This window comes from Molothrus ater, chromosome 4 (assembly GCF_012460135.2).
Source record: "Molothrus ater isolate BHLD 08-10-18 breed brown headed cowbird chromosome 4, BPBGC_Mater_1.1, whole genome shotgun sequence".
NCBI lineage: Eukaryota > Metazoa > Chordata > Aves > Passeriformes > Icteridae > Molothrus > Molothrus ater.
Window position 1 is genome coordinate 44,314,553 of NC_050481.2, and position 20,070 is coordinate 44,334,622.

Consider the following 20,070-nt stretch of genomic DNA (forward strand, 5'->3'; position numbering starts at 1 on the left):
GAATATTTTTAAGAACATAAATGTGTTTATAAAATACTTTTCCTCTAGCTTTATTTCTATGCAGTATAATCTTTAGCCTCCCACATCACAAACTGAATGCCTCTGCAAGCATCCTGAATTCTGCTGTTTGATACATTTTCTTTTTATTTACTGCAGTATTATAATAATCCTTTTAGCCCTATTACACATCATAGTGTGTGATCCCAGACTGAATACTGGTGGCTGTAATTTAGATTCAGATTCTGCTGCCCTTTCTAAAGCTCTTGAGCTGCACCCTTGTGAGCTGAGGCATCAGCAGAATCCTTTGATTCAATTATAACTTGGCATTTAATTGTGAACTATCTATTATTCTATAAATAAACCATAACCAATGGTTTAAAGCAGCAATCATTTACAAGGAACGTGAAATGTGAAGCTCCAGGCTACAGCAGAATCCACTGGTTCACATAATAAGAAAAAGATCATTTCTTGTCTGGAAATTCAGCACAATGACTGATAGTTCACCACTGCTTTTTCAAATAAGAGTGTAACACAAAAGTACAAATCAATTTTGAATTCTGTGGATACTTGATTTTACTAGACATAAAAATGTTCAAATTAAACCTGAAACAATTGTATAAAGATAGCAAGCTGAAAGGTCTGTTTGATGGTATCCACTCATTGGCCTAACAATTAATTGTAATAGTCTTGACCATCCAGAATCAGAGAATGGGTCAATTTGGAAGAGGACCAAAATGGGTCATCTGCTCCCATTGCTCTGCTCAAGCAGGGTCATTCTAGAGCACATGGGATTGTGTGCAGATGGTTCCTGAATATCTCCAGCGGGGGAAAATCCACAACTTTTCTGGGCAATCTGCTATGGTGTTCAGTCACCCACACAGTAAAGTTCCTTCTCATATTTAGGTGGAAGTTTCTGTGAAAGATTTTCTACTCATTGCCTCTTAACATGTTGCTTGGCACCACAAAAAAATCCTGGACCCATTCTCTGAGACCCTTCATGCAGATACTCATAGATATTGATGTGGTCCCCTCCCAGATGTCTGTTCTTGAAGTTGAACAGGCCCAGCTCCCTCAGCCTTTCCTCACAAGAGAGATGCTCCAATCCCTCGCTCATCTTTGTTGCCCTCCACTGAACCTGCTCCAGGAGCTCCTTGTCTCTCTTGTCCTGAGGAGCCCAGAGCTGGGCACAGCACTCCTGATGTGGCCTCACCAGGGCTGAGTAGAGGGGCAGGATCACCTCCCTCAGCCTGCTGGCAATGTTCTTCCTAATGCCCCCCAGGGCACCATTGGCCTTCTCATCCCCTGGGCACACTGCTGGCTCATGGACAGTTTGTTGTCCCCCAGAACCCCCAGGTCCTTCCCTGTGCAGCTGCTTTCCAGCAGGTCAATCCCAGCCTGTGCTGGTACATGGGGTCACTCCTCCCCAGGTGCAGGACCCTGCACTTGCCTTTGCTGAATTCCAGAACATTTCTCTCTGTCATCTCTCCAGCCTGCTGAGACCCCTCTGCAGGGCTGCCCAGCACTCTGGGGTATTGGCTGCAGCAGTCTCTGAAGCAGAAGGCTGCTAAGTAGGCTCAGCTCTTGGGAATCTTGAGCAGCTGCTATATGTCTTTCCAAGGAGCTTCTATGCAAGTTAGACTCTTCACTTTCATTGCATCCTGTTGACTGCCAAAGATTAAGTCAATAAAAGGAGAAAGATGTACAGAGGCTTCTCATTTTTACAAATATATTCTTAATAATCACCTTGTCTATGACCTTTTTCCTATTTACCTCTTTATGCCCTTGTATTTCCCTGCCAAATTACACTCTATCATAGTATCATTTGTAGAGTATATATTGTTGTGTCTGGCATAATGAGGCTGATCCCTCATTAAGGTAAGGCTTATAGCTGTCACATTAAAATGAGCAATATTCTTTAACAGATAAAGTTCACTCAAAATCAGTGGGGCAGACAAGAGGCCAAGTTTATATTTACTATTTTAGCAGAGCACATTTAATGAAACACACAGATAATATTATTTTGTAGAGCCTAACAAATGCATATAGTACTAACATTTGATGTATGATCCTATCCAGTTCTAATTCCAGGAGATGCATTTAACACAGAGATTATTAATTAAGATTTATTAATATTCAATAAAACAGTAATCTTCACTTGTAAGCTCAAGTAACTATACCATTTTAAAGCATTTGGTGGCATTCTTGTGGATGTTTTTTGTGTTCTGAAATAGAAAACAAAAAAGAAACAGGACTTTTTAAATTAAGTAGATACACTGAAATGGAATTATCATGTTGTACATGCTGCTTGCCATAACTATGGAGGAACGGTTGATCAAAGAAAAAATTATTTCATAGATGAGTTCAATTCAACCAAGTTATGTTTGTCTGAGATTAAATGTCTGCAAAAAAAATTAAATGTTTGTACGCATGAATTGAGTTCATTAGACAATAAGCAATGGCAGGCTCTAGAGTTCAAAGAGTCACTCTTTATTTATCAAAAATTATCTAATACATGTGATGTATTTTGTTTTCAAAGCCTTTTTCATGGTATTAAACAGTTGACTTCTTACAGTTTTCTGTGAAGAAAAATTAGTGAAAATGAAGGGATTTTTTCTGTATTTTTTTAATTATAGGTTTAAAAAATTCTATTAGGATGTTTTGACAGATACTTAAAATCAAATGCATATTTAAAAAAAAAAACCACTTTCATTTTCAAACCAGTTATTCATGTGTAATTTATTTATAGAAAAAATACACTGTTCTCTACCAGTTTACAATGAAAAATACAAAAGCAAAGCAATTTAACTGACAAAACCCATATTTAAAACGTTTTTTCATGGCTAAATTTTCAAGACTCACACCATAAGAAATTTTATTAGAAAGGTAAAAATGGCCATTAATAATTTATGATATATTTTTAATATAATGTATTTTCTAATGATTATTTAAATGGTAATTAATTTTTTGTACTCTGTAAATTAAGCACAAATATTTCAAGTACATTTTCTTTTCTGGATTGTGTACATAAACCACAAAGAAGTCACATCTATCAAAAATTGAATGAATTTGCAAAGACTGAAAATTATTTCTGTAACAGAAAGAATAAATACACCTGAAAGGGCTTTTCTTCAGTAGGGACCCATCTATTGTATTGGGGTTATAACTCAGAAGTACCAATATATACTTTTGTGTATTAAATTTACAAAAAAATTGTACTTAAAATGAAACCTTACCCTCACAAACATCTCTTTGGTACTGATGAGTGAAAACATAAATTCTTCCATTCAAGAATGAACTGTACACTTCACTGATGTACAATGTTATTTTTAATGTATGCATATGTTATTTTTCAAATCCCTTTCAGTTGTCAGTGGTTGTAGTCATAACATGGAGATGGGAATGGGGGCAATGCTGCCAGGGTGGCTGTGCACAGGTGTACCAGGTATAATCTTTAGAAAAAGAACACTCACCACACCAGGCCACTCTTAGGCCTGAAGGTCTCATTTGTCTTCTGGTCAACTGATCCCAGCACTGTAAAGAAAACATTTTCAATACGTAGTTTTTACTAGATATTTTGGTCTTCTCTGAATGTTTATTGTATTCAGTTTTATTTCAGCCATTACATTAATTTCACTGTTTAACTGTTCCTCAAAAGAAGTAATCATTATGACCAATATGGTTCCAGATATTGTGCCACCATGTGCTTAAATTTTCCAGTATACATGCTATCAAGTTAATATTTTAATTTTTCATTATGACTTTTTGTTCTTTTTCTCAGAACTATCATTTAGATTTAATGAAAGCCACAGATAAGTGTTAGAATAAATGGTCCATGCAAACTAAAGTACTTCAATTTATGCTATAGTTCATCTTAACCTTGAATATTGAAACACATCAGCATATGAAAATTATATAGTTGAATCTAGTGACCTAATCTGTATAATCTTCTTTGTAGGATGCTTCTGATAGCCTATGCAGAATAGCAAAAAGACTAAGACCAAACCTTGCATTCCTGTAATTCAGAATACTTGAATATTTAAGGGAATCCAAAAACTTTATTTAGTGAGACATCACTACAGCGTCTTCTCATGCTGGTTGATTAATACCCACCTATCAGATTTCCTTCTTTTCTTTCACACTTCCTCCAGTTTCCTGCCATTTTTTATCTACATTAGACCTGAAATATGCCTTTGCAGCCCTATAGAGTTGCCTGTTTAGTCAAAGAGTTCATGGATACATAAAATTCTTCATTGTCTATAAATCCCAAATTTTTAATTTGGCTGTGTCAACTTAAACTGTCATTTGCTGTCTTGACTAAGACCCATTAGAGAATTTTATACAAGACAGGTTCATACCTCTGTATTGAAGGCTTGTACAAGTATTTGATGTTTTTACCTCGTGCCTACATATTTCCCACTGAAAGTTTACTCCTTCAATTTAGTTCTTTATTTCATCAATAATCTATATTTTCTGGCTTGCCCTCCTCTCCCTTTCCCTCTCAATGTTCAGATTAACAATACGGTCTGATGAGCAGGAGAAAGGCAGATCTTCATTAGCAAAAACTACATATAAAAAGTGTATACCATTTTTCCATTCTTGTCACATACACAAGGCTGATTCAGTTTGGTTAATTAGTCAGAAATCAGATCTACTTTTAATCAATTTAGCACTAATATATTTTTCTCTGTACTAAGATGCACATGACAAAGCAATGATCTTGGATTTCTAAAGGTTAAGTATTTAGAGAGCATGATGCTGCTCAGCATTCTGCTCTCCATGAAATAACATTTCTCTGAGAAGCAGCTGCCTTTTCCATCTTGCAATCTGTCCGTCAGTCTCCTACAATGTTTCAAGAATGAATGAAGGCTTTGGTTTTATTTGTGCCTATTTATCTGCTGAGGAGTGAGACTCTCAGAAAGACTATGACTGGCCTACATTGCCTTGATGCATGTGAGGTATTAAGTGGCGTATCTCATACCTCTCACAGCAGAACAGATTAGAGAAAGGCCATGTACACATTAACTACTGTCATCTAGCAGCAGTGTTCCCTAGAAACATACTGTTTAATTTTTTCTCTTGCCACTTCTTCCCTTCTCTTTAAACACCTGATAACATCAGGCATAAAACAGTAAGTAGTTTAAGTTTTGCTGGCGTTGGAGGACTTTTCAGCCATGAATTTCTGGTTTAGCAGATCAGAGGACAGAAAACATAGATCCTCAAATATGAATGCTGAAATTCCTAATGTGTTGGGTTACTCTGGCAGTATATTTGGATTCCTGCTTAACTAATAGATAGCAATGTTGCATCTCTAAATTTTGTCTTTCATTTATAACCCTGACAGCATATGTACAAGGTAGATTTTAATACTGGCTTTAAACCATCTTTATTAATCCTCTTCAACACAGGCTTCACCAGGGTGTAGCTATAGGGATGGGATTAAATTGGATTCACTGCAGCAGATATAACCCTCTCAAGAAGCCAGTTCAATTTTTTCAGACACCACATCCTAGTACCCACATTGCTCACCAGATGCTCTGGGATGCATGCTGGGACAGGCCTGGATAGCTACCATGCTGGATTATGATACCAGATAAACCTGGACTGTTGTACATCACAGATTGAAATTTGTAAATACCAATGGAAAAGCCTGCACAGCTATGCTTATTAAAGATAATTTCATTTAATGAGTAAAATAACTGAGCTACTTTGTAATGCACACCAGAGTAAAGTGCTCTAGAATAAAGTCTTAGAGCAGTACACTACAGAACACCTGCAATGATAGATTGTAGAAGTGTAGCTGTCCTGATGTAAACAAAAAGAAAAATTATTGAGCTCACAGCAAATAATAGAATAAATTTCAAGAGATTTAACTCCAGCCAGATCTGTGACACATAGGATCTCGGATTTTTTGAGTTAATTTTTGTTTGAATCAAGACAGGTCTTTTAGAAACCCTTTAATTTTGTATTACAGATTTCTCATGAACCTTCCCCATCATGACTGCAGCTAAGCTGTTAAAATGGTCAGTCACACAATCTGCCAAAAGTATGAAGACCTCATCCTGTATTTTGATGGGTTGCCTTACACGCTTGTCTTCTATACTGGAGTGCTTTTTGTTATTGCATATATGATATTCTAATGTCTCCAGCTTCCATAGAAATAGTATTTTTCTTTTCTTCTTTGGTATTCCAAGTATATCAAGGTGTTCTGGTTTTGGCTGGGACAGTGTTTCTTCACAGCAGGTGGTATGAGGCTGTGCTTTGTGTGCTGGTTTTGTGTTGTGGGACAGTGTTTATTTTCTTCGCAGTGGCTTGTATGGGGCTGTGTTTTGGATTTCTGCTGAACACAAGGTTCATAATGTAGAGGTGTTTTTGTTATTGGTGAGCAGGGCTTACACAGACCCAAGGACTTTTCTGATTTTCATCCTGCCATGCTGGGGAGGAGACGGGGGGTGCATGGGAAGCTGGGAGGTGACACAGTCAGGGCAGGTGACCGCAACTGACTGAAAGGACATTCCGTGTTCCATATATAATGGAGACATCAGTCTCTCTATATAAAGCTCCTGTGGGAAGAAGGAATAAGGGGAAGGGCCTTTGGAGTGCTCATGTTTGTGTTCCCAAGTCACCATTATACATGATGGGGCCCTTCTCTCCTGAAGATGGCTGAACACCTGCCTGCTCATGGGAAACAGTGAATTCATTCCTTATTTTGCTTTGATTGTGTGCATAGCTTTCACTGTTAAACTGTATTTATCTCAACCCATGAGTTTTCCAACTTCTACCCTTCCAACCTCTTCCTGATCTTTCTGGTGGGGGAGTGAATGAGTGAATGGCTGTGTGGCACATGGCTGCTGGCTGGGGTTAAACCATGGCACAAGGCTTACTGAAAGTCAGTATTAGAAATCCAAAAGGCCACTCAGATTTTTTTTAGCTGTATTTGTTAAAAGTTATCAAGAACTGCTGATTAAGCGTATGTGCCATTACTGGCTCCAGTTTAATATCCTGTTGAATTACTGTTGAAATTGAAAGTATTTTATCACAGTCATGTTCTGACATCAATTTTTGATCTTTCTCCAAGTACAGAACTATGCTGAGCATTATTTAGTACAAAAGATATACTTACACAGACCTTGCATTGTTAAATGCTACTGGATTTTTATGCAATGCTATTGATATCTCTGCTCTTACTACTTTAATAATAGACCTGTTACCATTTGTTTTTGCTTGATATGAGAAGTGAAAGAGTACTTTTAATTACTTGTCACTCCATTCATTATTGCGTCCTTTGTTTCCTTCCCACATTTTACCAGTTCCTAGTTTCTAGTTTGTTATTAAACTCTTTTTTTCCCATCTGTTATTTTGTTTTCATATTATATTTGCCATAGTTACTTTCACATTTACTCTTAGCTGAGATGAATGTTTTAACATGCGTAATCTTTTTTTTCAGTTGTAGTTCTAGCAAAACATTATTAAAGTGTTGCCAACACCATCCACATTTCTTACATAAAAACCATTTCTTCATGGGTTGTGACTACTAATTATCTCAGGTCTGTAATACTGGAATTTCTAGGCAACATTGTGTGTCTAAATACATCATTCTTTTGTTATGGAAGTTACAAAACAAAGGTAATAGTTCGCTACATTTTAGTTTTGTGATCACTTCCTCTGTCAGTCACAATGTGAATTAAAGAAGGCATTGTGACATGCAGATGTCACCTTTGCCTCTGAGATTCTCCCTTTCTGTCCCTTTTGGTGAATATTTCCTTCCACGACAGTATGATTACTGTGGGAGCTAGAGAACTTACAGTGATGGAGAGTTTTAGTGTTTGGGGCTACTTTCAAACTATATTACCTTCAACAATTCCAGTCATTTACAGTGCTTCTGCTGTGGATTGAACATGAATATGCATCAATCCCTGTATGGAATTTTATCTAGACACTTTATTTTTTTTCCCAGCCCGCTATTCCTGACTTCTCTACGGCAGGAGCTCAGTAGTGTTTCTGCACTGCTTTGCTGCCATATACCACTTATTTTATCATAAAATAATGCTTGTCTCCTACAGAATAAAAAAAGCAATATTTTCCATATTTCTTTTGGTTCTTTACATGTACTGTGAACATTGTGGTACAATGACGTCAAGTTGGCTTCATTGATTTTAGATAACATATAAAAAACATTAGCAAGTGTTTAAGGAACTCACATTTTCCTAAGCTTCAAGTGTCACCTCCAGAGCTTAATGTCATTTTGATTTGTTACCTTTCTTCTAGAAGTTCTTAGTCTGCTCCTGAGATAATGGCTGGTTTTACTTTAGCTCTTATTTACTCTTTCCATAAATTAAAACAAAATACAATAAAATTTAAATTTAAAAAAATTCTGAGCAGCTGGACACTCATCTGTTTGAATCAGTAGAAGACATGCAGTTTTCTGCAAATGTAAGTATAAGTTTTGGAGAACCCAACAGAGATTCATTAATGTTACTGGTATCTACAGTTTCATACTGACTCATGTTATTTCCAAGACATATTGAAAAAAACCCACAATATTTTTAATCATACACAATGTTCAAAACCAAATGGGAATATCTTGATCGCGTTATCAATAAGACTAACCTGAAATCTTTCCTCCTCTTAATTTAGGTCAAAAAAGCTCTTTATTTTGTGCATATGTCTTTGTAACCTCATTTAATTATTCTCTGGAAGTAACTATTGTTAAGCCCCTACAATTTAGCACAGTTCAGCACATATTTTCAACTGCTTACAGGAACACACTGGGGAATGTGCTTTAATATCACTTCACACTTATTAAAATACAAATTCTGCCAGAGCAAGTATGTGCTGCTGCCATGAATGAATAAATGTTAATTATAAAATGTTCAAGTGAAAATTCAACCTACTCAAGAATCTTGTCTAAATGTTTTTTAATAAAAATATTTGTACCTGAATAAACATGTCGATGAAGTAATTGCATATATTGTCATAATGACTATTAATGCAGAAATGACTACACGGAGATGAAAAACAATAAATGCCTACAGCTTTTTTACTTCTAAAAAGAGTAATTTCTAATATATCTTTATAATACTTCTAATAAAATATTTCTAAAATTTAAAATATATTTCTAGAAACTCACAGCTGGCTCAAAGCACTTTAAAATATGTCTCACTGCTGATAGAAATTTATGTATTCTTTTTTTTCTCCCTCTTTTAGATATTTTTAAACGCAGATACAATCCGCCTGGGAAATCTACCAGTGGGGTCCTTTTCATCCTCCTCCTCCTTCTCCTCCTCCTCCTCCTCACCCAGCTCTTCAGCTCCTCGCCAGACTATCTATGAGCTCTGCGCCTGTCCCAATGGTAAACTCTACCTGTCCCCAGCAGGAGCAGGCTCCACATGTCAATCCAGTAGCAACATCTGCTTGTGGAGCTAGAAGGACTCCGTCTTATCCTCACACCAGAATAGCCTTTGGTTACTATCCCTCTGCTTCACAGTTCAGTTCGGTTTCCCTTGTGACAAGCCCGACGCTCCCAGCGGCCTGCAGAGCAACTTCTTCCACTGTAAGCAGGAGTTCAGCGCTGCCTTCTCCTGTGGTTTGTGCTGCCACTCAGCACAGAGATGGGAGAGAGATCCAGAAAACAATGTATTCTTCATCAGGAAACCTAGAACATAAGATCACCTTATTTTCCAAAAGGGACAATAACACAGGTGCCTTTGCTACTTGAAGTGAAGCACATAGTTTTAGATTTTTGCAGGACCTGGATATGAACTGCACATAAATATATATTGAGAGAGACAGAGAGAGAGAGTACATTAATTTACCCAGAATCTGATGGTGAGATGAATTGGTTCCCCCTGTATGATAAATAACTTACTGTCTGAAAGCACAATTTTCCATTCATCTTTTTGGAAGTAAACTTTTATCCCTGAATTTTAAAATTTTAAAGCATTGTGTGATGCTTGCTTTACTAAACAAATTCAGTAAATGGTTTTTAATACAAAAAGAGACAGAATTCCTCCCTGAGTTTGGTTTCTTTAAAAATGTGTTGTTACTATTTGTCTACTAAGTCTAGGGTTTTGTACACTAGGTAAATTTTGGAGATGCTCAGCAATATTCCTTTAAAAGTTAAAAAGAAATGCTCTTGTTTGTCAGATCTGAATGACCTTATATATTTTCATGGCCATTGCATGTGAAGCGATTGCTTTAAGTAGAACATACAGTTTCTGGAAAAGAAGAACAGGATAAAGAAGGAAATTCTGATGATATGTTTATTGATCAGTGTATTGCTCTTCACAAGGTTCTTATAATTGGCAAATACAAAACCAAGAGAGAAATCTTCAAAGGTACATCTTGGCCATTTTCTGACTGTGTCTATCTGCTGCCACTTGAACACAGTACAAACATTGGTAGTCATGTAACGTGTGGTGCTGAGAAGCAGTGCACTAACTTGTATGACATTCACATTTATTATTCTCTTTTGTTTACCATCTGTTGCGGAGGTTTCAAAGTAATAGTACTATATATAAAACCACATATTAAACAACATTCAGTATTAAAAAGTACATTGATATTACATTGCCTTTACCAGGTCTCTGTTTAAATTATGCAGCCACATTTGCACTCAGATCTCACTACTGACTTTCTTTTTTGACAAGTTTCATGTGGGATTTCTTTCTTGTGTCAATGTTCATACTTACTTGGCTTGATTGTTAATTGAAATCTTATAAAAAATGCTTTGGTATGCTGCTGGTAAATTTGTTACAGCATTGATTAACAAGAGTATCTTGAAACTTGCAGAACCCAGGAAAGTAAAACAATATAAAAATGTTTCCTATTGTGGAAGATGGCTTGATTGTGTGAGGTAAGTGTGCTTTTTAATTCTATTATTTAAATTATATCACCTAGCTTTTATTTTTAGAGGCTTCTGAATCTAAGATCACCAATAAAATTAGAGCTTTTGCAAAGTAATTCTAAAGCCAGGGGAGATGGTGCAAGGCGGGTATTTCTACACACTTTTCAAAAAAATATATTTTTAGAGAAAAAAAAATGAAAATGAGCAAACCAGTATGGTGATTGCCTTGGCATCTTATTGCCACCTAATAAGATTGACTTTGTTTTCACTTCAGGTGAAATTCACTCCTATGCAGAAGACCAGCACAAGACGTGTCAATGGCTTGACTGGTGCTTGCCTTAGCATTGGCCCTCTTCAGAGGTGTGAATTTTACCTCATAGCAAGAAGTCTGTATTTGGTGGTTTTAACAGTTAAATGAAGATTTTGAATTGATTATTCTATGTCTTCAAAAGAAGGCTGTTAACAGCTGAGTTGTTGTCTATTTGAGAGTTTTCATCTTTGGAGGAAATTATACTAGAAAATATTGTAAGGAAATATATTAGAACATGAGGATTTTTCAGATAGTAAGAAGGGCAAAAAGAGTTACAGATGACAAAGAAGGTGACAATAAAACATGAAAAAGTGTAGCCATACAATACACTCTTATAACTGTAGGGATATGGATGTCTTTCGTATGCACCCAAGTAATAGAATGGTGAAGGGACAGTCATGAATTTCAGGAGGAAAAGCAAAAAGATATGTATGAGGACACATCTATGTGTATTCATTATCTGTGCACACCTACATACACCTGTTGCTTAAAAGATGAACAAATATAGGGACTAATCTATAGGTGACATAAAGTGGGGCTTCCTACAAATTGTATACAGGTAAGCTAAGGGGTTTTTTTCTCCTCAAATAAACCTGTAGGATGACTTGCAGATACTTTGTCATGAATTTTCCGCTGAAAAATTCCTATTTGTTTGTTCTTCACCTTCGAAGATTATTTACCTTCTATTTGTTTACTGGATGGAAGGACCCAACCTTAATAAATTTTACACCAACTTGGTTGGAAATGGGCAGGTAGGAAGAAAACCCTTTTGTTACTAGATTAATTTTAACAGCAAGACTGAAATAATTTGCCACTTTGTGTGAAGAGAACTCAGAAGAGATATGTGGGTAGTACACAGGACTCCAAAAAAACCAACCCAGTAAGTCCACGTGGCTCTGCACTGTCAGGATGTTCTTTATTGGAGTCCTATCAATATGAACTAGAGCATATTTAAGAGCTCCAACAACCAATGAGATGGAATACCAAGTTCTCATAAAGTCTTAATATTCTGGTAAATTTCATAATATTGATGTCTTTCTTTAAATCCATTGAAAACTGTAAGAAGGGAAGGAAAAAAGTTTGTATTTTAAAAAGTATTTCTAGCCCACATGATTTCAATGCATTAACCACAGTAAAAAATTAAGATGCCATCCTGATGACAGCAACAAAATATCTGCAAAGAACTTATTGGCTACATGTATTTAATATATACAATGGATTTATCTTCTGTTAAAAAACCATTTGTGTCATATTATAGGATGCTGTCTCTTTCTTGTTAAAAAAAAAAGAAAAAAAAAAGAAAAAAAAAAGAGAAAAGTAAAAGCATCAGCCAACCTCTCTGAGCACTGTCAGCTGTATGGTTTGTATTGCAGTTCATTCATTGGTTAAGTGTTAAGACCAAAGACAGACACTTCTATTATATCCAACATTATGACACTGCTGTTTCTACTAATTCTGTTGGAATGAAGAGATGAAAAGTTGTAATTACAACATGAAATGTAACATAGTTTAGATTTGTGCAGCATTTTGAGCTGTAGATTTTCACTTTTTTCCAGGGTTTAAATTTTTTGTCAGTGTTTTGCAATTACATTACTATTCATGCATATGGGGGGGTCTTTTGGTGTTCCTAAGAAAACATACCAAGACTTTGCTTCTTTGAAATGAAGTTATACTGATTTGCTTGCAAAATTGGCTTGACTGGATAAAATAATTCACTTTCAAGCATTTTAGATGCAGAGGGTTATTAAGTCTGGAAGACAGAGCCATAAATGTCTAGAAGGATTTAATGGAGGATGTTTGAAATATTTGGTTGCTAACATAATGTACCTTTTAGGGGGGTTTTGTTTTATTTGTTTTTTTTGCTTTGTTTTTAGATTCTAAATAAGTGCTAAATAAAAAACAAATTAAAAACCCACAAACTTTGGACTATGGACTTGTTATCAGCTGATTCACTGTAATGCACATGAAAGTTGGATCAAAATTTGTGTTGTGCTGTATTGTTCTAAACACAACTCAGTAAAGGTCTGCTAACCATTTTTGTTTTGTAATCTTCATGTTAATGGTTTTCTTGTGTATAGAAGTATATATAAAAAGATGGGAACTATTTTCTTATACATACTATGCAATATGTTTGTAGAACTGCAATATTACCAAAATTACAAAAGCTGTGCTTTTGTACTCTCTTGCTTTATGTAAATCAAATCTTTTTTCTATTTAATGGACTGTCTGTCTTAAAATTGTGGATAACATTATTCAAAAGCAGTACTCTGAAAATTTTAAGACTTTTATTTTATTTACCTTTGATTTTTTAATGAAAATAATAGCAAGGTTTTGGAAGTTGGAATTTTTTTTTCTTGGAAAGCTAGAACTTTTTCATCATGTAATTAACACCCAGTTTAAAATGTCTCCTGTACTTGTTTCATTTGGTCCTAGCATTTCCATCTGGTGCTACCATTTAACTATAAATAAGTCTGATACATTAAATAGGAAACATATCAGAACTAATTTCAAGAATAATCAAACAGGAATCCTGCTAAGGATGAGAAGAACATATAGAATGGCTGATGAGAAACTTCGATTTTCTGGGGTTTTTTGATAATTTTTTTTTTTTTAGTTTGCGTTTCCTTACCTCCATCTACATTAGCAGCATGGTAATAGCTTTAATTTGTTTTTCAATTGTTTTGTCCTCATGCACAGACTATAGTACAGTTTTATTTCAAACATTTTTTTGAAAACAACAGACACTGCATTTAAATGCAGTACTTATGTTAAGAAAACCCAATTTTAAAGTGTAGGCTTTATTTCTAGCAGCATTAGTAAAGTTTAAATTATGGTGCTGCTGTATCATCTACCATAAAAGCATATTACACTTCTCAAGTTCGTTTGTATCTTGCCAGAATAAGCTTAAACTGCATATTCATGTTTAAACTGCACTTGTTTACAAGCCACTTGAGAATTACAGTCATGTAAAAGGTTTTGTGGTGGTGTCATCAATGCAGACAAATGTTCCCTGTGCTTACCCTGGGCAGTGCCAGTGCTGGTAACACCAAGGTGAGCATTTAGTGGGTCTGTTTACACTGAGCTTCTTGATGCCATATGATTTCATCAATATCCAGACAGCAAATAGCTTCACAATGCCTAAAAAATCAGCAATTTTTGTACAAAGCAACAGTTGTGTAGAACTATCAGTAATATAGACTGATAAGTCTCACGTGACTAAAACATGATAACTGATGCAGCAAGAAAAAATATTCTGAGCCATTTTACTCAGAGTTGGAGTAGTCCAACCTGGGGAAACTACAGCCAGTAAAAGAGAAATAGAAAATAAGTGAAAAAAAATCCACCATATGCATCGTGCTGATTCAACACAGCCCACACTGAGACTAGAATTTAATACAAGCTCTCTATGTAAAATATAGCTATGTCTCCTCTGAAACATTGAACTGAGCTTCAGATTATGTTGTTTGAATTTGAAAGCATTATTTGATCTTTCAGCAATACATTTCTTACACAAGCCAGGACAGGAACATTTTCAGAAGAGCTGAGGTAAAATCTTATACTGTATATATCCACAGTCTGTTCCGAGTCCATAAACCACAATAAAATCTAGCCTAACTAACTAAGAAAAAAAATTAAAAATTGAAATTTGAAGGTTTTGCTGAGTTTTGGGAAAACTTTAAGTGCATTTTGCCTTTTTAAGGAGTGTCCAGCTCTATAAGTGTCTTCAATTCTGACATGTTTAAGCAGTGACAGCAATTTATATTAAAAATTTGGCCTCGGGGCTAACCAGCTTCATTTAACGCATGACTTGATCTGAGAAGTAAAAGTTGCTTTTAGTCCCATATATGCCTCTTGTTTGAGAAACCCACAAGGCAGAAGTTCAGCTTTCAGCATCACCTAGAGCACAATGCAAAGTAGGACTTACGTGTAAGAGATGCATTACTGAAGGCAAGATATATTGTTTTCTGTGCTTTATGATATTTTGAGGGCTTGCATACAGTCATTTTTTATCACTGAGAGATCTGCATTATAGCAAAACAACTTATTTCTAAATATATATTTCAGAACATAAATTGTTTTCTTTCTAGGGGTTGTTTGCTCAGTTTTCTTGTCCCAAACACTGCAACAGTTAGTAAGTCAAATCCTCCTTCTTAACTCCCACCCACTCTTAACTCTTCAGCTGAGCTTCAGTTATCCTCTTAAGCATCCTACTTTCTTCACAAATAACAAAAATATAGGCAACAAAAAGAATTTTGCTGTCTCTTTATCAGGATGCTTCCTGTGTGACTTACTTAAACTGTATCAAGGGGAAGGCTATTTGCTTTGTGAGAGCAGAAGTTATACAAGAAGGAAAACACACATAGGTAAATATCATTTTTAGTCTCTCTTACTAGAATGAAACTTCCAGATTGAAAGATTTTAGATTATAGTCTCCTTAACAACTTTTGATTTCTCAGGTGTTTTGTCATTCAATTAATGTATTTAAAACACCATAGAATAAATATGCAAATTATCCAATCCTGTTATATCTCTTTTAGATATATAAATAGAAAAGGAATCACTACACTTATTCTTTGTCTCTGTCTACCAATGAGCTTATTTATTTTTACAAATCTGAACGGAAAAAACAAGCTAAAATGTTAAATTGCATAAAGATAGCTATTTAAAACCCCTATTAACAGCAGAATATTTTTCCTTTTAGTTCATGACTGAAATTCTCATTCATCCTTGGTAAATTAATGCTCTGATTTCTTATACAGTGGCGAGCCTTTCTGTTGTTTTGTGTGATCTCTGGAAGGTAAGAAACCCTTGATGATAAAGGAAATAGAATAACTACACAATATTAAAAGAAACATCTGTAACAATATTCCCCATGTTACCATGGAACCCAACAAGATATGAGGGCATTTACTCGTGTTGGGGGAAAGGGTCATCTAAAGTATTTAAATACTGTGAAGAAAAGATCCAGGATGTTTTCCAGCTCCATGCTCCAGGGTAACTGAGACATGATGTTGCAATAACTTTCAAGAGACAGACAGAGGCAGTGGTTTTCTTGATCTGCACAGGGATGTGTAGGACAGTGATACACACTGTCAGAAAATCTAAATTGTGTCACACAGAGGCAGAAAATCTAAATTGTGTCACAACAGTAAAAACAGTCAGAAGACTGCTCCCTAAGCCTCAGAGAAATGGAAAGTCAGGTGAAGAAGTATCATAGACTCCTAGAATAGTTTGGGCTGAAAGGAACCTTAAAGAGTGTCTAGATTCAATTCCCCTGCCCTGGGCAGGGCCACCTTCTTTTTCAAAACCATCTTTTTCAAAGCCACATACCCAACGTGACCTTGAACATTTCCAGGGACATCCACAACTTCTCTGAGGCCAGTGCCACACCAGTCTAAACCTAACCTCATTAAACTTCCAGCCAATAACCCCTGTGCTGGCACTACATGCCCTTGGTAAAGGTCTGTCCCCAGTTTTCTTGTAGGCCACCTTTAAGTACTGCACTAAGGTCTCCCTGGAGCCTTCTCTTCTCCAGGCTGTATAGCCCCAATTCTCTCAGCCTTTCCTCATAGAAGAGACGTTCCATCCCTGTAATAATTTTTGTGGCCCTCCTTTGGAACTCACTCCAACAGGTCTGCGAATCATTTTTGTATCCTTGAAATTTTCTTTGTCCTTTATTTTCTTTCCTCTTTTGAAAATGAGCATCAGGAAGGAGAAAAGCAGTGTAACCTAAGTATAAATTTTGTGCTTCTCAAAGAGAAGGTGACAATGAACTCTCTGTCTGAGTATGTATCTCTATTTATGGGAGAAAGAGGTGAAAATGGGCCAGTACAGTAGGGTGGATTCAAACCCCAGTAAAGTCAATAGGAAATAATGACAAACTCTATGTCTCTGTTAAGTTTTAAATTTTCATTAAGGCTTTGTACCAAAAAAAAAAAAATTGTCATAGTCCATGACTTTTATAGTGCATTTCTAAAATGCATCATTAACATTAGTGTAATTTTTCCTCTGCAAATTGCTCCAGCTTCTAACTGCAAGGATCACTTGGACTCCCCCACAAGGAAACTCTAAATAATTGTTCAGTCTTCAGTCACTTGTCAAAACCAAATTAAAAAATTACAAGATATCCAAAATGAATCATAAAAAATGGTAAAAAAATCTACTGCCACTGCCTTTTCATATTTTGGCTCAGTGTTTTCCTTGCAGTGAGGAGTTGCCCTGTTTCTGGAAGCAATAGATTTGATATTCCTGGCCTTCCCACTCACTTTTAAAGAGTCTCTGCAGACCATGCTGCTTCCCTTCCCTTTTGCACAAGAGAGGAAATAGGAAAATTAATTCTTTCCATTGGGTTTTGGCTTGATTTTTGTTGTGTGGTCCATCTTTACACTCCCCTTAATCCTGTTTTTAAGTATAAATGGAAGAGAAACATATGATGGCATCCACTAAGGTTGAAATATTAATTGCAGCATGGGCTGGGTTATTGCTTGAGATAATAATTACTGCTATGATAGAGCAAAATGCAGGAGGAGAAAGGGAGCATACAAAGAAAGAGCATGGAAGGAGAATAAAGGCAGCGCAAAAGAGACAAAGAGTGGTATTAGAACAGGTTTACTGTTTAAAGGGGAAGAAAATCCTAAATAAATGTTAAAATTTCTCTTTACCTCTCTGACCTCGTGAAATATATCATGCCAAAGTGCAGAAAGCAGGGAAAAGCTCCAGGATAGCAGTGATTCAGCAGTCCTTTTCAAGACCAGAAATGTACTATTCATCGGAACAAGACAGTAAGAACAACATCAGAAAATTTCTGTTTCTTCTCTGGTCTCTCTGTTAAGATAGGCACAGATGTGGAAGCTATAACCTATGGAAACTGTATAGAAGACAGAAAGTTTTATGTACAAAAATATAGTTCTGGAAGAAGTCACTGAGGCTTTCATTAGGCTACAGCAGTGTAAATGGAAAACAGCTGGAACAAGAATTAGAAAATGGAGAATAGTCTATAGATTGGTGAGGCTTTGTTTGTTTCTTTGATTTAAGGGTTTTTTAGAGGAGGGAATCTGGACTGTAAGGTATTTTCTTATTTCCTTATTTCTCTTTCCTTTTGTTCTATTTTCTTTTCCAAGCAGCATCTGAGAACAAAGAGACTTGTGCTGTGATTTCACAGCAGTCAAGAGATGCGTGTGTGTTTGTGTACACACACACAGACACAGACATATATATATGTATGAGTGAAAGAATAATTAAGAAAGCAGTGCTACTTATAGGCGATTTGGAAACAGCAGTTTTCTTGTTTCATGAAAGGTTGATCCATCAGCCAAAGAATGGGACTGATGAAAGCACACATTTGTGTTCAGTTTTTTAAGCACATTTATCTCTACTCACATCACATTACACAGTTTTCAAGCCCAGATGAGTCCTCCTAAATTACCATCTAAAGAAATATTTTATATCTCTACATATGAATTAATTCACATGCAGTGCAAATTTTCCATAAAGATATTTATTCTCTATGATGACTATTGCCACCTCATCTTCAAGTTTCCTAGCATAAACTGCTGGACTCTAGTAGACCTACTAAAATTCTGATCCTAAACTCTTGGTACTTCAGTTATTACTTTGGGAAAGTCTAGGACACCATACCAGTCTTTTTTATGGTGCTGTGATAATAAAGTCTCTTCTCATGCATGTTTAGCATACATTTGTGAGTGAGTCACCACAGGCTTAACCAGATTCCTGGAGCTGCTTCTAAAATTATTTGTTTATTTACCTCCAGTTTCCAAAATCTTGCATGGCATTAATATAATGTGGGTTTTTACCTTTTTCTTTAACTATAGTACATAATGTACTTTTAAGAGATTTAAATTATATACCTAAACCACAAAACTTTATTAATGGCCATATGTTCCTGAGAACTGAAAGGGAAAAATACATTTAAATCATATTATCTCACATTTTACAGAACAGTGGAATTTCTGTTGTTTTAGGTGATTTTCCTATCTATTTTTAGGAAACCTAACAAGCAAACATTTAATTAAATTTGACACTGTACAGTTTGCCTAAGAAATATCAGTTCAGTTAGACTATTGTGTGACCAAGTATTAACATTCCAAAGAAAAAATTCTAAATGGTGTATTATTCCCTTTTAGAAGTAATCGATGTATTATCATGTTGTGAAGTATCACAAATTAAATTATACTAATTTTTAAATAAATCTAAATAAAGTTCTTTAGTAGAAACTTCTGTGAAATGTGCACCTTCAATTTATTGACCTTTTCTGCTAGTAAAATTAATTGGGAAATTATGTTAACCTACATGCTAATCCTTTTCATATTTTATGGCATTTTGCATTGTCTCACATACCTTTTGTGTAAGTGGGATATATTTTTCTATAGTTTTTTGTGCAGAATTCATATATTTTAGTTCTATTATTTAATTAATATCAAGTTATCCTTTGGATTTATTTATTTTGAATGCAGTTTTGTCACTACACTTCACATTTAGGTCAAGTTCATCCAAAGCTCTGAATATGTATTTAGCTTTAAGTATGTGAATCATTCCAGTAAATTTAATGGAACTTCTGAAATCTGAAGTAAGAAGCATAATAAAATATTTTGCTCGATCAGTCTTCATAAATCAAGCAAAGTAAGGCAATACCTTTCCAGTCTAAAAATTATTTACTGTAAAATAAGGAAGGTGAAAGACTATTCTGACTATTCCACAGTGCTTCAATTTTGCTCATTTTAGTTGAGTAAAGCTGCTCTTGAGAAGATACATTAATCACTATTTTCCTTTTCAGATCTGTGTGTGACTTCTATGCACCACTGGGCCTCTGCATCATAACTATTTTTATTCCTGATTTGAATTATATCAGCATCTATTATGTTGAAGTGTTTTGTGCAAGCCCTAAAAAGCCCTGCTG

At 35.5% G+C, this 20,070-nt stretch overlaps 1 protein-coding gene across 2 annotated transcripts in view; it reads left to right on the forward strand.

Annotated features, from left to right (window-relative positions):
• SGCZ (sarcoglycan zeta) overlaps positions 1–19,398 on the forward strand; it is a 405,020-nt gene extending 385,622 nt beyond the window's left edge. For both annotated transcript variants that reach the window (XM_054514715.1, XM_036382601.2), the window contains one exon: positions 9,205–19,398. In XM_054514715.1, the coding sequence (XP_054370690.1) occupies positions 9,205–9,423 (219 nt within the window). In that variant the 3' untranslated portion in view covers positions 9,424–19,398. The remainder of the gene's footprint in view (positions 1–9,204) is intronic.
• Positions 19,399–20,070: the final 672 nt, after the last annotated feature.